This window comes from Rutidosis leptorrhynchoides, chromosome 2 (assembly GCF_046630445.1).
Source record: "Rutidosis leptorrhynchoides isolate AG116_Rl617_1_P2 chromosome 2, CSIRO_AGI_Rlap_v1, whole genome shotgun sequence".
In the NCBI taxonomy this organism is placed as follows: domain Eukaryota; kingdom Viridiplantae; phylum Streptophyta; class Magnoliopsida; order Asterales; family Asteraceae; genus Rutidosis; species Rutidosis leptorrhynchoides.
The window spans coordinates 589,226,055-589,250,905 of NC_092334.1; the positions used below are offsets into that span (position 1 = coordinate 589,226,055).

The 24,851-nt window shown below is 36.5% G+C and overlaps 3 protein-coding genes across 3 annotated transcripts; all 3 read right to left on the reverse strand.

Moving 5' to 3' along the window:
* Positions 1 to 1,121: 1,121 nt before the first annotated feature.
* On the reverse strand, positions 1,122 to 2,348 carry LOC139889901 (uncharacterized). Its single transcript, XM_071872812.1, has one exon. The coding sequence runs from the start codon at positions 2,346 to 2,348 to the stop codon at positions 1,122 to 1,124; it is 1,227 nt and encodes a 408-aa protein (XP_071728913.1).
* Positions 2,349 to 12,894: 10,546 nt separating this feature from the next.
* On the reverse strand, positions 12,895 to 13,935 carry LOC139889902 (uncharacterized). Its single transcript, XM_071872814.1, has one exon. The coding sequence runs from the start codon at positions 13,933 to 13,935 to the stop codon at positions 12,895 to 12,897; it is 1,041 nt and encodes a 346-aa protein (XP_071728915.1).
* An 8,975-nt stretch (positions 13,936 to 22,910) lies between these two features.
* Positions 22,911 to 23,380, reverse strand: LOC139893308 (protein RESPONSE TO LOW SULFUR 3-like). Its single transcript, XM_071876467.1, has one exon. The coding sequence runs from the start codon at positions 23,321 to 23,323 to the stop codon at positions 22,988 to 22,990; it is 336 nt and encodes a 111-aa protein (XP_071732568.1). The 5' UTR covers positions 23,324 to 23,380; the 3' UTR covers positions 22,911 to 22,987.
* Positions 23,381 to 24,851: the final 1,471 nt, after the last annotated feature.

A 24,851-nucleotide genomic window follows, 5' to 3' on the forward strand; every position in this document is an offset into this window, starting at 1 on the left:
CCAATCCGATAACCTACTTTTGAATTTATCTATAACCGCTTTCCAATCACTTAGTTTTTTCATTCGCGACCCAATCGGAAGCCCAAGGTAAGTAAAAGGAAAAGTACCAACACTACAACCGAAGTTTTGTGCTAGTGATGTTACTTCACTATTCTCCACTCCAACTCCAATTACACAACTTTTCCTCATATTTATTTTAAGACCCGAAGTTAATTCAAAACATTTGAGGAGGATCATGAGACTTCTCAAGTTATGATAACTCCAATCTCCAAAGAAAATCGTATCATCCGCGTATTGGAGGTGGGATATGATTACTTTATCTTATCCTACTTCTACACCTTTAAACATGTTCTTGTCTACCGCTGCTTTAGCTAGCAAATTCAGCCCTTCAACCGCTAATATGAATAAAAAAAAGGGGAAAGCAGATCCCCTTGTCTTACGCCTCTACCCATCATGAACTCATTGGTCGGTGATCCGTTTACAAGAACCGAAATAGAAGCCGATTGGAGGCATGCCAAAATCCACTTACACCATTTATCTCCGAACCCCATACATCTCATAACCTCTAGTAAGAAGTCCCAATTAAGGGCGTCAAACGCCTTTTTGAAGTCCACTTTAAAAATCAAACCTTTCTTTCTCGTTCGTCTAATGTAATCTATGGTTTCATTTGCTATAAGAACTCCGTCTAATATGAATCTTTCTTTTAAGAAGGCACTTTGTTCAACTCCTACCACGTTTGGAATAACTCGACGAAGTCTATTTAAAAGGGCTTTCGAGATTATTTTGTATAGGCTTCCGATTAAACTTATTGGACGATAGTCATTTAATCCTAAGGGATCTTTAGACTTTGGGATTAATGAAATGAAAGACGCATTACACCCCTTGGAAATTTCTCCCTTTTCACAAAACCAATGTATCGCGCTTACTAAATCCTCCTTGATGATATCCCAACATTTTTTGTAAAAGTTAATGTTGAATCCGTCCGGTCCTGGCGCTTTATTGTTTGCACAATCACTTAACGATTCCCAAATTTCAGCTTCTGTAAACTGCATTTCTAATTCACGAGCTTGATCAGGACTGATCGATGGATATTGCAAATCACGTAAGGAGGGCCGATTGGTCTATTGTGTGCTGAATAACTTTTGGTAGTGATCGAAGACAGCTTGCTTTATATCCGTGGGATTTTCATTCCATAAACCGTTTATCATGAGCCCACGAATATTATTTTTGTTGTACTTTCGTCGTATGATTTCATAGAAATAACTCGAGTTTTCATCACCCTCAAGTATCCATTTGACCCTTGCTTTTTGACGAAGCATGTTTGCTTTTGATCTCTCTTTGTTCAACCAATCTTTTCGAGTATTCATCCAAAGTGTTCTCTCCTCTTCATTTAACTGCCTTTTTTCTGCTAAATCTTCCCACTCGTCCACCCTTGCTTTAAGAAATTTGATTTCTTGATCTAAGTTATTTGTGGTCGAGTTGTTCCAATTACGGAGTGCGTTCTTAACATTTTTGAGTTTATTTCTAAATATACAATCTTTTCTCCCTCCTTGAATCTCACTATTCCATGCTTCTTTTATCACTTGCATTGCGGCTTCATCTTTCAACCATTCATTAAATAATTTGAACGGTTTCGGCCTAAAATCAATCACTCTATCTCGAAGTATTATAGGGCAATGGTCCGAAAATTTTCTCTCCATAACTAATGCCGACAAATCTTCCCACAATGTTAGAAAATTTTCCGAGACTAGGAATCTATCAAGCTTACTTAATTTTACCCCATTATCACATACCCGAGTGAACTTTCTTCCGCCTAAGGGGATCTCTATCAAACCATTACTCGTAATAAAATCATTGAACCTATTTGCCCGACTAGGTATATAAATGCTATTGAACCTTTCATTCTCGTCTCTTACTTCATTAAAATCTCCACACAACACCCAACTTGAAACAACATCTTTCATCACATTGTTTAAAGAATCCCACATTCTAATTTTCCCCGCATCGTCATGTGGCCCATATACGTTGACTATTATAGTTTCGGATTGGGATTGTTTCCACTTGCCTTGAACCGCTATAAAATCTTCACTACCCTTGGAATGTTCAACTAAAAAACTATTTGTGTCCCAAATTGTCATGAGACCACCTGAATATCCTACTGTAGATTTTTGTGCAAAACCAAAATCCTGGGACCACCATAGGTTGCCTACCCAACAATCATCTACCTCTTTGTTTTTTGTTTCTTGCAATACTAGAATATCCGGTTTTTCTACCCAACAAAGATTCTTAACCCAACCAAACGCACCTTCTTTCCCAAAACCTCTAATATTTAAAGAAACTATCTTCATGATTAACTAAACAAAGCGAAAAGATGAACAAGAACTTACATATGTGAACAGCCCAGAGAGGTTTTCTCCGGCCATTTTAATCCAAGTTTTGTCCTGTATTCCTGAATTTCTTCACTTCTAAAAGAATTGGTTCTTTCAGCATCTTTTTTACAATTAACACTCTTCGAAGATGTTCTTGAATTCGTAGCTGCGTTACCACAAGATGCATTCCTTACTTTAGAAGTTTTTTTCCCACCAGTGATTGAATTCGTAGGTGCATTACCACAGGATGCATTCCTCACATTAGAAGTTTTTTTCCCACCAGTGATTTTGGTATTAAGACTGATCACATTGCCACTTCGACATTTACTACAGTTTTCATCTTTTTTGCTTTGATTACCTACTAATCTCGCCTTTGCTTTCAATCGTAAAATCTTTGAGGAGGTTTTCCAATAACCTGGTGTTATGCGAAGACAATTGCAACTGGAGTTGTGTGCTATGTTTTTATCTTTTGGTAATCTGGGTTTGGAGGTTCTAGGTTTAACCGGTATTTCTTTTACGCGATCTGAGGGTATAGGGGTTGGTTCCATCGATGCATCAGGTAGTATGAGTTTGGATATTGGGCTGAAGGATTTTGAATAGGTATCTGGAATGTGAGTCATAGGTGTCGATGGGTTGCTTGGAGTCGATTGGTTTAATGTTGTTTTTGGCCTATTGGAGTTATTGGGCTCGACTATAGGTGTAGGAGAGGGAAGTGGACTGGGCTCATTTGAGGTGGTTAAAGGTTTAGTTTGAGAGTCTGATTTAGTTATCGGGATAGGTGGTGAAGAATTGGTTTGGTGTGGTCTAAGGTTGTGTTTAATTATATTGGATTGGCAAGGCTGTTTGTTAATTGGGCTGGTATTTGTTATCTTGTGGGCTGGGCTGTTGTTTTTTGGGGTATTAGGTTTGGGCTTGTTAAAGTGGGGACATTTAGGAGTAGGGGTGTTTTTTGGGCTAGGGTTGAATTGTTCAGCGTGGTCATGGTGGTTATGATTGTGAGTAGATGAGTGGCGAAGAGGGTTAGGTAATCTGCTTTTGTGGTGTAACAAATGATCTTGTTGTGTTTCCAATACAATATCCTCTTCTCCCTCACTGTTTACAAAGTATCCAGCCGCCTCCTTTTTGTTGTCAGTAGGCGTATTGTTTATCTTGGGCCCCACATCATAATTAACTTCTGTCTCCTCAATTCCCATGCGTGACTCCTCATCTTCTAGGTTTCCCCCGGCGATATCACCGTTGCAGTCCTTTTCACCAGAAAATTGCTCATCTAGCTGCGTATTCATCTTCTTCAATGGACAGTCATCATCTGAAATAAACGAATCATCATCATCCATATCGTCATCATCATTCTCGCTACCATGAAATTCGTTTTCGTTCGCAAAGCTGTTTCTTTTAATAGACGAATAAGGACTCGTAACTTCATCAGACCCATCATCCTTATCCAATTCTTGTTGTAGATCAATGTCGACATTATCTCCTCCATCTTCACTTACATAAACATGAACAACATTTTTCTTGTACCTTAACATTATTTGCTCACTGATTGTTCTTCCAACTTCACATTTGATTAAGACTTTTCCCACTGTGATGTTTTGATTTTGCTTTTCTAATAATTCACAATTTTCAAATTCAATGATCGATCCCCACCATTGCGCTATTGATCTAAAGGTATTTACATTCCAGCATGTTACCGGAACGCCTCTAATTGAGATCCATGTAAATCGACCATTATGCCAACAATTATCATATACCCTTCTTATGTTCAAAAACCAGCTTCTGATTGGATGATTCGGACTGTTCATGATATTATTAACTGTTTCTGGAGACTCAAATATGATCATCAATCGTAATCCACCTAAATACTTTAATGCAAACCCATTAAGACCTTCAAGTCTGCATAGTCTATCCACCTTTTCAATCATGTTAAACTGAGCGACTTCCCCAATAATTGCCGATTGAAACAATTCTGTGTTTATGTTCTCTTCATCTACCTCTACGAATTTGCTGCTACTGTAAGTTTTAGTTTTGTTATCAACAAAACCATTATTTCTCTTTGTTGATACATCTTCATTCACATTCTCCCTATTGTTTCTTCCTAGCACCGTGTTTCTTAAATCCATATTTGGATTTCCATTTTTTCTGGATAACGACTCCCTTAAATCTTTTGCAGCATCCTTAAAACTCCACCCTTCTCTAACTTGACCATCCCCATTTGTTGCTTTTGGCCCACTTGTGTCCCGATCTAGGTCTGTTTTGCTCCCTGTACCTTTCCTTTTCTCTGCCATCATTTGGTTTCTTGCCTCTTACATATGCATTAAAGATCCTGATTGGGGAATCATCAAACTTAATGAACTCTAATGCCCTTAACAATTTGTGCTCGTCTGAAACATCACCAAAATGAACGAAAGCGAACTTCATGCCATTCTTTAATCGATTCCTAGCCACATAAACATCTCGAACCGAACCATAGTTCTTGAAAAGTCTCCAGAAATCAATGATCTTCCAGCTATCAGAGAAGTTGAAAAACATATACGATGTCAATCGAGAACCGTGATAACCCTTATACCCGTTCGTGAAGTCACCATTGTATTTCCCTCGTTTGTTTCCTATGCCCGCCGACTCTCGCCTGAAACTTTCTCTCTCTCTTGGACTCTCTCTCTCTCTCTTGGACTCTCTCTCTCATCTCTCTTATTTCCCTTTCGGATTTTGATTTTTTTTTTACATCTCTAGGTGCCTGCTTACTTTTAGCCTTCAGTCAAGAAAACGACGAAAGAAGAATGCTGTCATAAAGCTCAATTATCTTTATTTCATTGGACCTGAATAAAACAATCATTTTTGAGATGCCAAAACCACCATAAGGCGGCCACGATAATTCCATAAAGTCGTGTCTTAATTTGATTACTATTACGGAGTATTACTTTAAAATAAGGAAATGACTTGTATTTATTCTAGGATTGATGAATGATTGTCTACATCTCACCTTCTAAAATAAGGAAATGACTTGTGTTAGGTTGTACTCGGACCACTTGAATTGAACTATAACGAAACCGAAACCAAACCATATATAGATAGTCTGGTCTTCACTTCTTTATTTGTTTCGAATTTCAGGATATGAAAGCATTACCTAGTTCAGCCTGGGCATGCATGGACGCTCTTGTTGCAAGTTAGTATAAATCTAATTTCTTTTCTTTTTCGAAAAGCAGAAATATATTACTTCGTAAAAACTTACAATGATTTACATGTACATCTAGATATGTATTACATTCTCGACACTAACCCTATTATAAATTACATACACTGATTGAAGATGCAAAGATTGCAACCGTGATCAACCCGAATGTGTAAAGGGCTAGGAATCAAACAAAGATGGAAGATGGGTTGTGACACCACCTATGCCAATCGATCTTCATATTTTTGCATCGCTTTGAAATCCATTTGTAACTTTTGATTTGTATCTCATTTAAAGCATTCGGAGGAGTCCAATTCGAGAGTTTAAACACCTTTTGGTTCCGATTTCTCCAAATAAGATACATGCAAACCCACTTGACCGCTTGCCAAAACTTCGCACCCACTTCGGAATTCACATCCTTGTTGTTGTTGTAGTAGTCCTCAAAAGTTTGATGAAGCACGTTTTGTTTGTCCCACCACGAGTACACCTTATCCCAAATAACTTTAGCATGTTTACACGAGAATAAAGAGTGTTCCACCGATTCAAGTTCATCATCACATAGGGGCAATGGACGGAGTGAAGATCAACGCCCCTCTTGTCAAGTTCCAAGAGAGTGGGAAGTCTTTTCCGTTTTGCCCGCCATATGAAGATTTCTACTTTCTTCGGGATGAAATTGTTCCTCAAAGTTTCACAATTTGTTGGGGTATTACTTTGAAACAGTTTCGAGAATATAAGATCTGTAAGAACCTTTGTAGAAAAAACACCATTATCGCATAACGTCCATCTCCGTGAATCTTCCTTTGATGAATCAAAACTCAAAAATTGAAGCAAATTATTTAACTCAGTTAATTCACCTCTAGTTCGCCCGTATGGTTCTCGCATCCAGCCTGTATCAGAAATCACCGCAGGGGTTCGCCAGAGAACTCGATTGCTGACCGTGATCTCCTTGTCCTGTTCTAACCGAAATAGTCTAGGAAACACAGATTTGAGAGGCTCGTTACCGAGCCAGTGATCGTGCCAGAACCTAGTGCTGCAGCCATTTCCGATTGTTTTCACCGCTGATCTTGAGAAATTAATTCCAAGCTCGTCCACCTTGTAACCTGTTTTGACAATATCTAGCTATAAACTATTAGAGCTAGAAACATAATGAGACCCACCCGCAATAAGATGACCCGAATCCCCATAGATGCTCTTGATAACTTTAAGCCACAAGGAGGTGGTTTCGGTGTTAAACCTCCACCACCACTTGCCAATTAAAGCCCAATTTTTACATTTCAAATAACCCAAATTGAGTCCTCCGTCCTCGAAGGGGCGGATGACATCATCCCACTTAACCCAAGAAATTTTTGAAACATCCCCGGACCCGCCCCAAAAAAATTTACGTCTCACACTCTCTAATTTGTTTAGCACACAAGGCGGGGCACGGAAGAGCGAGAAGAAATACAAAGGCAAACTATTTAAAACCGAACCGACGAGGGTCAAACGTCCACCAAATGACATGGATCTTGCTTTCTAATCCGCGAGTCTCTTTTCGAATTTATCTATGACCGGTTTCCAATTATCCATTTTCCTCATATTTGCACCAATTGGTAGTCCAAGGTAGTTAAAAGGAAATTTTCCTACCTTACACCCGAACAAATTTGCAATACCATTTGTTTCATTTACCCCAACGTTCACCCCAAAAAGATTGCTTTTGTTATAATTAACTCGCAATCCGGAAGTCAATTCAAAACATTTTAGAAGTTTCATAAGATTCTCAATGTTTTTTAAGCTCCATTCTCCAAAAAAAATCGTGTCGTCCGCATATTGTAGATGTGATAAGATTATCTTGTCATTTCATATTTCCACACCTTTGAACCGATTGTTTAGCACCGTAGATTTAGTGAGCCAATTAAGTCCTTTCGCCACGATGATAAAAAGGAAAGGCGAGAGTAGATCGCCTTGCCTTACCCCCTTTGAAATTTTGAATTCCTTTGTAGGCGACCCGTTGACCAACACCGAGATAGAGGATGATTTGAGACAAGTAAGTATCCACTTTCGCCATTTGACCCCGAATCCCATGATTGTCATCATTTCCATTAAGAAATCCCAATTCAAGCAATCGAATGCCTTTTCAAAGTCTACCTTAAAGATAAGACTTTTAACCTTTTTGTGCTTTAAGAAATTAATGGATTCATTTACGATAAGAACACCGTCGATGATGTTACGCCCTTTAAGGAATGCACTTTGTTCAAAGTCTACCAAATTTGGAACCACTTTTTTGAGACGGTTGGAGAGTAATTTCGCGATGATTTTGTATAAACTTCCAATTAAGCTTATTGGCCGATAATCATTTAGGCTAGATGGATCAATCTTTTTTGGGATTAATGTTATAAAAGAGGCATTACATCCCGCAGAGATTTCACCATTTTGTCAAAATGAAATAGCCCCCGAGAGATCTTCTTTTATGATGCACCAAAATTTTTTAAATACTGATTGCTAATTCCCGATAGTTGGTATGTCAATTGCCATTACAAGATGTGGATGAGTACATGATACGGTTTCAATGAGTATAAGGATTTTTCGGAAGGTCAAAGATCAATGAAGTTGTCGGTAAATTTACTGCTAATGTGGTGGAACATGAAAGGTTCTCCAGTAACAAAAACGTATATATCAAGGTTATAATAAGGCTAATCTGAAAAGTCGAAGTTGACTGGTTGGAAGTGTGGTAAAACTGGATACTTTGAACAGGGATTGTAAGATTATTTTCGGTAATAACAATGCTAAAGGATCTTTCACAGTTTTAAAGTTAAAGTATAGCTTTGAAAGATGTAGAGATCTAAGAATGATGTCACCGGTTCAGAGTTATGGCTTGGATTCTGATACGTCGATATCAGAATATGTGATTGAATTTGTATGAAATGATTGTGTATCATTGTGAAGATAGTGAGTATAGTTAATGATTTTTGAATCAAAATTGAAGAATGTACAGTGTAACATATTAATTGTGAACTTAAATATTTCTCGAGTAGTACCTACCCGTTAAAGATTTCACAATTAATACTTTGTATAAAAGAATTTTTATTACCGTCTTTATGAAAATATATGTATGTATATTTTCTTCAGATCTAATATAGATTTAATGAGTTAATATCATATTAAGCTCATTTGATTTTCGACTTGACTTAGAAATGATTAAACTCTAAAACATTAAATATTACATAATCTTTGCGGAGTATTTCGCTAATGTAATCGATACTTCATTATTTATTCTTATTTCTCGGTGAAGGATGTTGATGCTTGTGGAATCTTTGTGAACCTTACAAGGCACAGATGATGTTTTCTGGAAAGTTTCGAGTACATCGAAAATGAAAATGTAAAATCAATTATGTAATTGAATAATACACTTGGTTTATTATGAAATGGAATTCATTAAGTTGAAACAGAGATTGTAGTTAACAATGGTTAAGTTGTTAAGAAAGGATGTACATCATTGCATATTAGTAATATGAACTAACCGAGTAGTACCTACCAGTTAAGATTCACACGTAATATCTTAGTACGAGAAGATTTATTTTGATTTCAAAATTCATATATATTAAATATACATAAAATTTCTTCAGAGGAAATGAGTTAATACTTCATCGGTTATTGTTGCTGGTATTTCTTGGTAACTACGATGCGTATGACGTTGATGTTCAAGGTACATATTGTGATGTTGAGGCTTGCGGTGCGGATGTTGTTGGTGGTGGTAATGGTACTGTTGGTGTTGTTGTCGGTAGTACTGTTGATGCCGGTGATTCTGCTGGTGCTTGTAACCTTTGCACCATATTCTCCAAAGCCACTACCCGAGCGCGAAGCTCGTTGACTTCTGCTACTACACCGGGATGATTAGCGGTTCGGACGAGCGGATGAATAAGATCCAGAATTTGAGAGAGTATATGATCATGATGAGATATTCTGGAGATGAGAGAGAAAATGGTATTACGAACAGGTTCGCCGGTAAGTGCTTCAGGGTCTTCGCCAAGAGGGCAATGTGGTGGATGGAAGGGATCACCTTCTTCTTGTCTCCAATAATTAAGTATGCTACGAACCCATCCCCAATTCATCCAGAATAGATGATGGCTGATTGGTTGATCCATTCCGGTTACACTGTCTTCGGAATTCAGGTGAATATCCATATCGGAATAGCTGTCGGAGTTTAAGGAATTTGAACTAGATACGGGATCCATCTTGTATAATTAGAGAGATGATTTTTGATATGAAATAGATTATAGAATTTAGATTGGTACTCTTCAATACATAATTTACATATGTATATATAATACCAAAATTCCATAAATCACGGAGGAATTTTCGGAAGATGTCAGGAATAGTTTACAGTAACAGATACGCTAAGATATGAATTTTTGTCTATACACTATTTATGCAATAAATGCAGGAAAACGTGTCTAGACTTAAGAATGATAAGCATGTAACTTCCGACAAGAAATGATAAGCAAAACTTTTGACATGCAGACACAGTCGAAGTCCAGACTTACGAATGCATCCTAACAACTATCAGTTAGACACACTTATGCAAGACCTGGTTCACTAGGACCAACGCTCTGATACCAACTGTGACGATCGCTCCAAATTCATATGGACGAACACGTCATTCATCGATTTCATTGCAAGGTATTTGACCTCTATATGATACGTTTTGTAAACATTGCATTCTTTTGAAAAGGCACACCATAAATGAATATTTAAATCAAAGTTTTCGACATCTGAAAATTTCTACATATAGACAATCACCATAAATAATAGTTTACAACAGTACTTCCATTGACAATGCAGTCAAAATAAGATACATGGTGATGATTTGGTGAATGCAACGTTTCCTTGAAAAATATGCCATGTAAAACTCCATGCACATAGCTTGTCTAACATATAAGCAAACAGCGGAAGACTTCTAGGGAACCTGAGAATAAACATGCTAACAGGTGTCAACACAAAGGTTGGTGAGTTCATAGTTTTAGTGTTTCGCATAATCTGTATATAAAAGTGGATCACAAGATTTCAGTTGTTCCATCCAGAAACGTTTATCAAAATATTCTACAAGATTGAGCACCCTGGTAACTAAACTTTAACGTCTATATAATAAGTACCCCTGTTTTAACATACATGCAACCAACATGTACAATACACGCAAACCAACGTGTACTAAACTCAAATAGCATACGTATGTTTTATAGTTCAGGGTAGGGTTTCTATACCTGGAACAGACGGCGATGTCAAGCCCTATGGATCCATAGACAACTATTCGCGCCCACCAGTTCTTATAACTGGCAGCTACTAGTTACCAAAGCTAAGGGATTTTTGGTTCAAACTCGGTGTAGAATTTAGTATGTACTTGTATCCATTGCGTTTAAAATAAAGTGCATGTATTCTCAGCCAAAAAATATAGATTGCAAAAGCAATTAAAAAGTGAGCATATGAAACTCACCTTAGCAGCATATAAAGTTGTTCACCAAAATGTGACCGAAACTCGAATTACCAATTAATCGTAGATCTCAACCTAGAGAACATATGTTGGTCAATAAATGTTTATCAAGCTAGGTCTGGTCATAGTGTATCATAATCCTAATGCTCGAGATCGACATACAAAAGTTATCAAAAGTCATTTCGAAAAGTCAATTTTGACAAAAGTTTAACAAAACGAGATGTACCTTATATAAGGATACATTTACTCGGTTGGTAATATTCAAAAAATCCACTTTATCAATCTCGTAAACAAGTTGTTTAAATCTTAATTGCAGATTCAAAAGCAATTTCAATTAACATCAATCATAATTCAGTTGATCATATCTTTTAATCCGTTCATCGAAACTATTCGGTGTCTAAATGAAAAGTTATTGATTTTTCGCCAGCTTTCCAAAAACATGTATATCATATACCTTTTACCAGTAATATATGTATTTAATTCGTGATTCATCATAAACTGTTTAACGACGAAATTTAGCATACAAGCTTGTATAAATATATATACTCGAGCACTAGACATAGATACACTATTAGTATATAAAAGATAAAATATAAATGCTTACGTATCAATATTGTGATTCAATATTTCAGAAAAGTACGTAGACGTAACGGAGATGATAAACACTAGGTTTGATTCATAAATATACCCCCGAACATTACCCATAATTTCCTTAGTTCTATCCCGCTTGAAAACCCATATTGAAAGTAACCCACTCATGACCTCGTCGTAGTATTTTATGTATAATACATAATTAATAATACTAATAATAATAAGATTAATAATAAGATTAATCTTAATAATATAAATAATAATAATAATAATAATAATAATAATAATAATAATAATAATAATAATAATAATAAAAAAAATAAATTAAATAAATATTACGGAGTAATAATACTAGAGAAAGAGAGATAGATTCAGCTGAGCCAAAAATCGCGCAATTTATAGAACCTTTTCTGAAAAAGTACCCCATGCGATCGCATGGGATTTGTGCTTCAAGGCCATGCGATCGCATGGCACCCTGGGACAGCTCACAAATTTTTAACTTCTTGTTTGTCGACATAATTTTATATTATATATATAATATATTTAATTTATATAATTAATTATATATTATATTAAATTCACATGCATAGTTGACTTGTAATTTTTTTCTAATAAGTCGTACGTCATCACTCGACTTATGTCCCGGTTCGGATTTTTCAAATGTCCTTTCGTACGCTGAGAAAACTTGTATTTTACGTTTTGTGACTCGTACCTTTGTCAAAATATAGCCTTAAATTATCCCTAAACTATACCACTCAAAGTATATCATAAACTTTCGAGTATTTTGGTCATTTACTTCTATAAATCATTGCCTCGCTATTTGTTGATATATATATATATAATAACAAATCGTTTTATGACCAAGTTAATATATATTTTCAACATTCATAAACACTTTCATACAATTAATATTCCAACTTATCATATATATTCAAATAAATATTTAAACCAATAAGTTTAATGTACGGTATTAAATAATTAAAACTTTGTTACGTTTTCAAGTTATAGTATATATATGTATCTATTTACATATAATGGTTCGCAAATCGTTGAGAACAACCGAAGGGTACTTGAATAGTTCAAAAATTTTAAGATTCGGTTTTACAGACTTTGCTTATCCTGTCGGAAACGTTAAATCATTTAAAGATAAAGTTTAAATTTGGTCAAAAATTTTCGGGTTGTCACAAAACCCCATTGACATGTAACCCACGGATGTTTGTCTTATTGAGTTTGCGCCGGATTGTTGAGTGAAAATATTTTGAGTTCTCATCTCCGTCTATTATCCATCTTATTCTCGCCTTTTATTTCAACATGTTCGATTTAGTCTTTTCTTTCTCCACCCATTTTCGTCTACAATCTAACCACATGTTTCGATCTTCGTTTGATAGTTGGTTTGATTCAGCTTTTATTTCCCATTCACTCGCCTCCTTTTTTAGTTCATTTATTTCCGAATCGAGTTTGCCATATGACATTTTACTCCAATTTTTTATAGCAAGTTTGACATTTTTCAGTTTATCCCGAAACATACAATCCCTCTTATTCCCTGTGATCGGTTGGTTCCACGCATCTAGGATGATATCACCAATCTCTTCGCAATTAAACCATTCGTCGAATACTTTGAAAGGTTTCGGTCCGAAATCAATGATTTTTTCCCTGAGAATCAAAGGACAGTGATTCGAAAGTCTACGATCGAGAGCAATTACCGAAAGGTCTTCCCAAAGTTTTAAAAAATTATCCAAAACCAAAAACCTATCGAGTTTACTAAACTTTAGTCCATCATCGCTTATACGGGTGAATCGTTTCCCGTTAATCGGGATTTCAATCAAGTTGTTGCTCAAGATAAAATTATTAAAACAGGTCGCTCTATATTGAATAAACTGTGAATTTAATCTATCCGAAGCCTCCCGTACTTCGTTGAAATCCCCACACAATAGCCAAGTCGTATCAATATTGCTGATGAGACCCGACAATGAATCCCACAATAATCTTTTCCCCACATCATTATGTGGGCCATAGACGTTTACTATGATTGATTCCACTCCCGAATGTGACCAATTCCCACGAATTGCTTGGAAAAATTCGTTTTCCATGGCATCCTTTACGTCAAAGCTACTTTTATCCCAAATCATCAACATCCCACCCAAATTCCCGATAACATCTTTTTGAATAAACCCAAACTCATTTTTTCCCCACAATGACTGAACCCACCAATCAGAGATATTTCGACATTTGGTTTCCTGGAAAACTGCAATGTCAGGCCTTTCAGAAACACATAGGCTCCTGACCCACCCGAATTTTCCCTCAACCGCAAAACTACGTATGTTATGTGATAAAATCTTCATATTTAAACAAAACATAAACAAAAATAAACAAAGGGATCTTACTGAAGGTTTGAGGTGGGCCACCTCAAACCAATGTCTTCACCAAATTCTCTTAAATCTCCAGAGTTAAAAGATGGTTGAGATCGATGTGTATGTCGACCAACATCTTCCTTTCTGGTCTTGGACACCCTAGGCTTTAATTTTGATTTTTTTCCACAGCCTCTGCATTTGTACACCGCCAATTGTTCGGATGTTCCCCCACATCTTCCCATGCTTTTGAATTTCATTATCCTTGATGAAGCCCGACAATTCCCGATAGCTCTCCAGTAACATTCACTGCAGTTAGAGATTTTAACCGAATAAGAAGAAGATTTTTTTGATTTGGGGATGTCTTGATTTGATTCTGAGATCACGTTTCCGGTATCAGGTATATTGGAGGAGTTTTGGTCGATTGGGAGTCCACTGGACTTATCACAAGGGGATTCACCAAACTCTTTTGAAGGATTATAAGGCCCACTAGTAAAAACATTTGGGCTGTTGCATTTGTTATCACACACGCAATTGGGCCTGTTTGAATTTGGCCTAACTCTAACAGAATCTGCATCCAAACCTCTTTCCATAGCTTTAGTTGTTTTGCCCGAATTTTTGTTTTCAGGGACACGTGGGGTCCCCTCAGATACTTCCGTATGGGAATTAGGGTTTATGCCATCATTACGTACATTGGGAGAATGAGGAGAGCCGCAATCATCATTAAGTGTCTCGAGAACTATCTCACCATCCTCAAATAATTCATGTATCCCGAAAAAGATTGACCCTTCATCTTCACCACCTGAATCCTTACCCGCCGATGACTTTTCCAGTATTTTCACCAGGCATTCTTCTAGCTGAATTTCCTCCTCATCTTACAGAGATTCTTCATCATCACTCTCTTCATATGGATTGGAAAACTCCCCATCATCAGAGGCAAAACCATCGATGGTGCTTCCATCCGAATCACTGGTTGTAATCAGAACTTCTTTTTTCGCCATGTTATTAGGGTTATGGAGTAATTCTTCTGTTCTAGTAATGAAGTAATCCTTTAACTTGAATCTCAGTTTAAGAGACCCATTTACCACATCAGGTTCATTTAGTTTAATGAAAACCTTTCCATGTGACAGTCTTGATTGCCGGATAGTTGGCAATTTTCGAACATGTATACCGTTCCCCACCACTCCGCTATTGACATGAAAGTTTTATCCGTCCAACAAGGGAGTGGGACACCGCAAATATGAAGCCATGCCATTCGACCATCTGAGCAAAGTTCAAATCCCAGAGATGTGCCTTATGGATCCACTTGTTTAGGGAATGATCCGGTTTTATCACGTTCTTTGCCATCTCAAGTGATTCCATAACAATTACAATGCTTAGACCACCGAGCTTTTTGAGTTGACAATTTGCAAAACCTTCTCCGTTAAGAATCACCTCCAAGTTATCCAAGATTTCTTTGTTTTTGACCTCGCAAATAATAGATCTTTGAAGAATACTTTCATTCTCCAGTGTATCTTCATCCTGTATCATAATCACCTTGTTATTTTTTCCTTCATCCTCACTGGCTTTGGTTTTAGATTCCCCAATCTTCCTTTTGTCGTTTAGATGTTGCCTCAAGTCCCCAGCTTTTCCGGTTATTATTTCATTAAAACGTCGACCATCTTGAAACCGATTGATGTTTAAGTTTGGCCACTGTTGCTGATAGTAACCTTCTGCATTCCTTGTACCATCTACCTTCCTTGTACCTTCTCCACTCCTTGGGTTTCTTATTGTGGCATTGAAAATTCTAATGTTAATCCCATTGATTTTTATCCCTTCCAGTGATTTGAGAAGTCTTTCTTTGTTTTGCACATCTCCGAAGCGAACAAACGTGAATCGAGCTCCATTGCGGAGTCGTTTGTTTGCCACATACACATCTCTCACCGACCCATATCCCTTGAAGAGTTTCCAAAAATCAACTATCTTCCATTCTTCGGGGAAATTGAAAAACATGAATGACGTCAAGTGGTTTCGATTTGATTTCCTGTCGTGGATTCCATAGTTGCCATTGTGATTTCTTCGAGCTCCAGCCGTGCCTGCCTTTGGTGTGCCTGAAGTTTCTCTCTCTAGCCTTACCCTCTCTCTCTCACACATCTAATTTTATACTGTACTAATTATATATAATCATTTAGAAAGAAAAAAAAACAGAAAGTACTCTACACATTGACAAAAATGTGTTTCATATTTACTCTAATCCAAATCTATTGTCCTGTTAGATTTTGAAGGTTTTTTTTTCTTTGACTTTAAATATTTTATTATATATTATTCGATCAAATTTATATAAAATCCCGAATTGCTTATTACTCCATTTAAATTCCGGATCGAGGTGTTTTAACAACATTATACGTTCTCGATCATTTTTTCTCCGATTAAACGTATTCTTCCACCATTTCATCATGTAATTCGTTCGATTGGAGTCAGTTAGGATGGCTGATAATCGTAGGGCTTCTACTCGTAAACTAAAAATACCTGAAAAGCTAAAAGATACAGTGCATGACCTAAATAAAAAGAAATCCGATCTCAAAATCAGCAATGAAACTGGTGCTAAAGCAACGGCGACTAATGAAATTAAGGAGAAGGAGCTGCAAGTGAAAGGCAATTCAGGTGTGATTTCAGCTAAGGATTTTCCCCCAATTGCTGTAGGTATGAATAAACCTGATGTTGCTTCGAGTAGTAATACTGTTAATAGTAATGATATGTGTGATGAGCTTGTTATTGCTAGTCCTCTTGATAGTGCTTCTAAGCCTCAGGTGTCGTATGCTGCTGCTGTCAATAGTAATAGTGGTAGTATAGATAGGAATTTGGATTTCATTCCTAGTGCTGTGGATAATGATGGCAATGAATTTGTCATTTTTGATGAGGAACTAGTTAATGAAGGAAGTCAAAAATGGAATCTGACTGCTTGTGGATATTTTGTTGGTTGTAATATGGCGTATAATGTGATGAATTACAATTTGAGGCGTATGTGGAGTAAATTAGGGCTTAAGGACATTTTAATGGATAGCAGTCAAATATGCTATTTTAAGTTTGACAATGAGGAGGGAATGAACAAGGTTATTGACCAAAGTCCATGGATGGTTAATGGTAAACCTTTAATTGTGAATAAATGGAGTCCAGATGTTGTGGTTGAGAAAGTGGATCCCTGTAAACTTCCAGTTTGGGTTAAGCTTTCAAATCTTCCACTAGAGGCGTGGTGTGCAAAAGGTATAAGTACTATTGCTAGTAGGCTGGGTAAACCTCTTGTAATAGATAATACAACTGCAAAAATGTGCCATGAGGGGGTTGGGCGTGCTGGTTATGCCAGAGTGCTTGTTGAGATTGATGCAGCTAAGAATTTTGTGGAAGAAGTCAATATTCAGTATATGGATAAACAAAAGAAAGTTAAGTATGTAAAGGAAGTGAATGTAGAATATACTTGGAAGCCAAAACTCTGTACACATTGTGCAGTATTTGGGCATTCTCATGAAGAGTGCAAGGTCAGGCCAAGGACCGTTGAAGAAAATAATGTGTTAAAGAAACAAAAGGAGCAAATGGATGGTGAGGGTTTTGTTTTAGTGGGGAGTAGGAACACATCTAAAGATAAGAAGAATGAGAATGGTCAACACAATGGGAAAGAGGGTGTGACTGTGAATCAGCCTAAGAAGTGGGAGCTAAGTGATCAGAATGCAAAAAAAATTCAGTCTAGTGCTAACAAGTATGCTGTACTTTCTGATGATGATGAAGTGAATGATATCCTGGCTGACCCTAGGTTGAAAGTGGATAAGCTAATCAAAAGTGGAAAAGAGCCTTCTCCTGCTGAATTTAAAAAGTGGAGCTATGATTTACAGAAATACTTTCAACTTCAAAAGGAACAGGTTATTAGGGAAAGGAATAAGAGGAATACTGAGTCAGAGGATGACATAGATGATGTTTGTGAGGAAGGTAATGAGATTCATATCAGTGATAATGTTATGGGTGGGGGTGGCCCCAATGTTTTGATCTGATGCTTCTTTGTTATTTTCTCTTTTAATGGAAGTAAAGATAGCTAGTTGGAATATTAGGGGAATATGTGATGTGGATAAACAGAATGAAGTAAAGAATCTCATTAGGGATGAAAAACTTAGTATATGTGCTGTGTTGGAAACTCATCTTAAGTCTGGAAATATTGTGGGGTGCTTGTAATAATGTTTTCAAAAATTGGGAATGGGTTTCTAATATCAGGCATAGTATGAACAGCTGTAGAATCATTTTGGGATGGAATTCCAGTGTTGTTAAGGTGAATATCTTATTTGAAGACAGTCAAAGCTTGTTTTGTCTGTTTGAATTAAGGAATGCACCAATTAGCTGGTATGGTAGTATAGTGTATGCAAAGAATACTGGTAAATCTAGAAGAACTCTATGGAAAGAGTTAGGCATTCAAAGCATAGTGGCTAAGAATAAGCCTTGGGTTATTATTGGTGATTTTAATGTTACAAGGAAATTGGATGAACACACTGCTGGTGGATCCTTTATGTCTGAGGATATGATTGAGTTTAATGAGTGTATTGATGCCATAGAGGTAGATGATATTGGGAGTACAGGGCTTCACTTTACTTGGACAAAATCATTAAAAAACCCAAGATGTGGTGTTCTTAAGAAATTAGACAGAATTCTTGTTAATGATGCATTCATAAGCAATTTCCCTCTGGCTCATGGTATTTTTTTGCCTTACTTAATCTCTGATCATAGTCCTGCTTTAGTTAGTATTACTAGGGGTGTAAATACTATCAAGAAGTCCTTTAGGTTTATGAATTACATTGCTTATAAGGATGAGTTTTTGAATGTTGTTAAAGAAGTATGGGATCAAGAGATTAATGGTTATGCTATGTTTAGAGTGGTTAAGAAGTTGAAGTTCTTAAAAAAGGGATTGAAAAGGTTGAATTGGAGTAATGGTAATCTGCATGATAAAGTTAATTTGCTGAAGTCTAAACTTAAAGGGGTACAAAAGGAGGTAGATGATAACCCTTTTGATCAAATTCTTAGGGATAGAGCCAAAATCTATCTTGAGGAATATGAGAGTGCTAAAGTTGAGGAACTTAGACTGTTGCAGCAGAAGTCTAAATTGGATTGGCTTACTCATGGTGATAGGAACACAAAATTTTTTCATAGTGTGCTTAAAAGTAGGCAACAGAGGAGTAGGGTGGATAGTATATGTGATGATCTTGGTGTGAGATATTATGATGATCAAGTTGCTGAACAATGTGTGAAGCACTTTCAGAATTTTTTGGGAAATGGGTCAAATGTGTCACCTCTTGATGAATTGGGTGAAATATTTACTAAAAAAATTCCTGCAGATGTTGCTAGTAATATGATTATGGAGGTGTCTGATGCCGAGATTAAAAAAGCCATCTTTGATATAGATATTAATAAAGCCTCTGGCCCTGATGGCTATTCCTCTTGTTTCTTTCAAAAAGCGTGGCCTGTTATTGGAAATGAGATATGCACAGCTGTAAGAGAATTTTTTGTTACAGGGAAATTGGTTGGTGAACTTAATGCAACCCTAATTGCCCTTATTCCCAAGATAGCTACCCCTAATAAGGTATCTGATTTTAGGCCCATTGCATGTTGCAATGTGTTGTATAAATGTATTAGTAAAATACTCACAGAAAGGATCAAAGTTGGGTTAGATTTGGTGGTCAACCATAGTCAAACTGCCTTTATTCCAGGAAGGAGTATACAAGATAACATCATGATCACCCAAGAGCTATTGAAAGGTTATAATAGGGCTAATGGGCCAAAAAGGTGTACAATGAAGATTGATATTCAAAAAGCTTATGACACAGTCAATTGGCAGTTTTTGGAGAAGGTGTTAACCAAGTTTGGATTTCATGATCAAATGGTAAAGTGGATCATGACTTGTGTCACAACCACCAGGTTTTCAGTTTGTGTGAATGGGGGTATCCATGGTTTTTTCAAAGGTGGCAGGGGTTTGAGGCAAGGCGACCCAATTTCTCCATACCTCTTTACCCTTGTAATGGAAGTCTTTAGCCTTATTGTGGCTAATAAGATAAACAATTCTTCACAATTTAAATTCCACCATGGCTGTAAAAGAATGCAACTTTCTCACATGTGTTTTGCAGATGACTTATTGGTATTATGTCATGGTGATGATGCCTTTGTTGCTGTGTTAAAAGATGCTTTAGATTCATTTAGTCAAGTGTCGGGTCTATACCCTAATCTTGGGAAAAGTACCATTTTCTTTGGTAGTGTCCCATTTGTTACTAGGCAGAAGATCCTTCAAGTTATGCCATTTAATGTTGGGAAATTCCCAATGAGGTACTTAGGCATTCCTTTGTTAGCCAAAAAGCTAAGTGTAACTGACTGTAAGAGCTTAGTTGACAAAGTGAAAGAGAAGGTAAACAACTGGAGAAATAGGAAGCTCTCATATGCAGGGAGGTTACTTTTGATCAATTCTGTTTTGAATTCTATGCATATATACTGGGCTTCAGTGTTTATGTTGCCTAATATGGTGCTAAAAGATATTGAAAAGGTTCTTAAAATCTTTTTGTGGTGCCAAGGGGGTAATATAAAGGGGAAAGCTAAGTTGTCCTGGAAAACTGTGTGTTCCCCTAAAAATCAAGGGGGTTTAGGTATTAAACCCATGAAGGAGTGGAATGAAATACTGTTAATGAAACAATTGTGGAAAATTATTGAAAAGAAAGATTCATTATGGTATAGGTGGGTGAATTTGGTAAAATTAAAAGGAAGAAGTATTTGGGATGTTAAGTATGAGAAGCAGGATAGCTGGAATTGGAAGCAATTATTACTGCTAAGAGAAAGTGTGAAAAAACATGTGTTTTATACCTTAGGAGATGGTACTAACACAAATATCTGGTTTGATAAATGGCATGTTTTGGGTCCATTAAATGAAGTCATTTCAAGAAGGGATATATATAATGAAAGGTTCAAGGACAGTTTTACAGTGGCCGAGTATATTCATTCATATGGTAATAATTGGCCTGAAGAGTGGAAAGCTTGTTATAATGTTCTGAACCAGATTCATGTTCCTGATTTGCTTGATAAGGTGGATGAAGTGAAGTGGGTCAACAATGATAATATTAGAGTTATCTATTCTACTAAACAGGTTTGGATTGATCTTTGTGTTAATAATCCAATTAAAGAGTGGTCTCATGTTATCTGGTTCAAGCAGAATATTCCAAAACATGCATTCATCCTTTGGTTGGTCATGTGGGATAGGTTGACCACTCATGATAGAATGCTTAAGTGGCAGACTAATAGCAGGTTTAATTGTCAACTTTGTCAAGGAGGACCAGATTCAGTAAAACATCTTTTCTTTGAATGCAGCTATTCAAGAGCTGTATGGGAGGATATGAAACTTAAGATCTTATTTAGAGGTCTTTCTTTTAGAATTGGTGAAATCATGGATACTATGTCCAGATATCCACTCAAACAGCAAATCTGGAGCATTATTACTCGTCTTGTTATAGCTGCAGCTGTGTATTTTATCTGGAATGAGAGAAATAATAGAATTTTCAAGGGCAAAAGAAGGGCTCAGCTGGAACTTTCTGCTGCAGCTCAAGATTTTATAAGGATCAAACTGTTGACTTTAAAAGTCAAAAGGTCATTTGCAGTTGCAAAAGCTGAGCAAATTTGGAATATACAATGGAAGTGAGTCTGTTATTTGGGTTTTGTGGCTTAGTGTTACCGCGTCATGAAAGATGGGACGGCTTGATCTAAGTTGCATTGTGTTTGGTGCCATAATGGGTTTATGGTTCCCTTTGTTTGATGTTTGTGTTATTTTGTAGTGCTTTAACATTGTATTGTTGGGTGAGGCTATCCCCGGCCCTGTATGCCTTTTAATTTGTGTTAATAAAATTTTTGCTTTGCCAAAAAAAAATTTATATAACAGATTGGGTTTTGAATATATATTTTAATGGTATAACGTTATCAACTATTATGTAACATATAAAAAATAATTTAAAATTAAAATTAAAAATAAGATATTTTTAACGTTAAAACAGAATAATAGATTTTGAACTCAGGGGAATGTAAAAGTGAGTTACATATATTCGTCGCATACACACTCCACAACCCCATGAAACCTCTCGAGTCTCGACAGCCAATCAGCCATCCCCTTCCCTACCATATACATGTCGCCTTCATCTTTTCACAACGTTAATAAAGCCACCACAATAATTAGACATTGACCACTTTTCACAATGAGAATATCCTAACTTTATTCCATTTCATCGTATAAAAACCAAATTTACGCTAGCTTTTTGTTAGGAGCGAATAGGTGAGCCTTAAGAAGACTTGATAATAATTGGTTATCAAATTCACTGACTATAAACAGATCAAACTTGATAAACACGAAGAACGATAGTAAATACGCAAAAACACGAGATTATATGTAATCAAAGTGATTATTTTAAACCTCAACCAACTAAAGAGTATTACGGAGTATTTATTATAAATTTCGTAAGGTATACATTGCATGTTACACATAGGGTATCTATAGTGAAAAAAAATAAAACGAATTGGAAACAAACGAGTATTGTCGAAATCCAATTCCTTCCTGTCAGCGTCATTCTCGCGACCGGATAAAAATCTGCGCAATCGCGAAGTTGTCATCTCAGCAAATATCTCTCTCTTACTTGCTTCTCGCGATCCTAACGTCTGAACTCGTGATCCCGAGTTTCTAGCTGCACCCAAATTAGCATGTTTAACTCGACTACGCACCCCAAACAACATTTTACTCCATTCGTAACAACAAATTTACAACCATAAAATTATCCATTGCACTCAAATTGAAATTTGAAATATATACTCAAATACAAGATACCCCAAAGCTATTAACGTACTGAATATTGTTCAACAAACTTCCAAAACCCAAAAACAATTTATATATTATTTATTATCATCTCTAAATATAAAAAAAATACAATTACAATCTCTATATGATATACGTAGTATATTCTCTAATAACATTACAGATCAAAATCATCAACGAAGTCATTTCAATTCCAATTCACAACATCTGAACAGAACCAGATTCAATTACTTTTTGAGCAACAGAAAGCTGTTCCATCAACGTCACTAAACGTTGTCTATAATCACGCGCCTGATCCATCGCTTCAGCTTCCAATTCTCCCAATTGTGAACACAATCGTTCCTCCGCATCTTCCGCTACGCGCAACCGTTGCCACGTTTTCTTCAATTCCCCTTTCATCTTCTCTTCTCTTTCTAAACTCCGTTTTAATTCTCTTTCCAATTCCTCGTTTCTCCGCCGTAACACCTCCTCCTGAGCCACCGTCGCCGGCGACTGATGATTTTTTACCGACGGAACCGCTATACTTGGAGCCATTATTTGAATTTATCGGCTGATTTGAAGAAATGAATGAATTACGAAGAAAAAAAGATTGCGTATGATTTTGTGTTAGTTACGGAGTATTTGGTTGTATTTATAGGCGCAATATGATTGTGTCTAGGTTCAATGAATCTACTCAGATTTTGTATTATGTACATTTTAGACCTTGAGGTTTTGTATGTTACGACTTTAACCTTTACGATTTCAGATCTATCTCTATTATGTGGTTGGAAATCATTTAACATGCTAATTGGCCTTATAGATTTTTTTTTTTTTTTTTTTTTTTTTTTTTTTTTTTTTCCCTGAATGATAACTACTATCCTTCTAAGTAATAAAATTCTTTAATAAGTTAATTGTAGTTTTTGTAAGAAAAAATGTAAGGAAATTATATTATTAATATATTATAATTTTTATTTATTTGATTTCTTACAATATTTACAACATGATCAGTTTTATTCAATCAATCAAGTTATATTATAGATGAGTTTTGTGTAATCTGCCACACGTGTCATGTTAACAACAATATACTAAAGTGAGTTTCCCTATAAATACATTAAATTTGATTCGTAGCATTTATGGATCCCGAGGTGGTTTGGATTTAGGGCGCGAAGAAATTCATTCCTTAAAACCAACCATTTGGCGGGATATTATTTTGACGGGTAAAATTATTGAAGAAACCGAAGTCAATTTCAAAAGCGCATTCAAAATCAAAGTTAGCAGCAGCTCATTACAGTTTTGGAACACAAATTGGTGCGGTTTTACTCTCAGCGAAAAGTTCTCAAGGTTGCACATGTTAGAATCGTCAAAGTAGGTGGCCATTCGTGACAGAATCGAAGATACAGAATCTGGAGCAGTTTTTCGAGGAGACTGGATCAGGGAACCAACCGGACGTACACGCAGCGAGTTAGACCAACTGTCCAAATCATCACAAACTACGGTTTTAACAACAGCGGGGTGGACACGTGTATTTGGGCCAATTCACATAACGGTATCTTCACTGTTCGATCTCTATCCCTCCTTATTGATAAAGAAATTCTTGTGGATCATTACGAAACAATTTGGTTCCAAAAAATTGGAGATCTATGTTTGGCGGGCTTGTCAAAAAAGGTTACCCGCTTTGATCGAGCTTGATAAAAGGGGTATTGATATGCATAGTGTTAGATGTCCGTTGTGTGATGACGACCTAGAGACCGTGGATCATTCCCTAATTTTTTGCAAACATGTGTTGGAAATTTGGGATCGTGTTTTTGCTTGGTGGGGGTTCGCAAACATGTCAAACCTTAGTATCAATGAAATTCTTTGAGGTAACTCTCCATCACCTTCAACGGCTTTCGGAAGCAAAATATGGCAAGCGGTTGAATGGGTGTGCTCTTATCTAATTTGGAGGAATCGTAATGAAAAAGTTTTTCGAGGGAAAAGTTGGACTCCACCAAATGCTTTGAATGAAATTCAAGTAAAGTCTTTTGATTGGATCTCGACTAGGATAAAAAAACGGAAGATCGATTGGTTAACTTGGCTTAACGAT

Excerpts from the sequence above, each read along its gene's own strand:
- LOC139889901 (XM_071872812.1), bottom strand. The coding sequence starts at position 2,348 with ATGAAGATAGTTTCTTTAAATATTAGAGGTTTTGGGAAAGAAGGTGCG.
- LOC139889902 (XM_071872814.1), bottom strand. The coding sequence starts at position 13,935 with ATGAAGATTTTATCACATAACATACGTAGTTTTGCGGTTGAGGGAAAA.
- LOC139893308 (XM_071876467.1), bottom strand. The coding sequence starts at position 23,323 with ATGGCTCCAAGTATAGCGGTTCCGTCGGTAAAAAATCATCAGTCGCCG.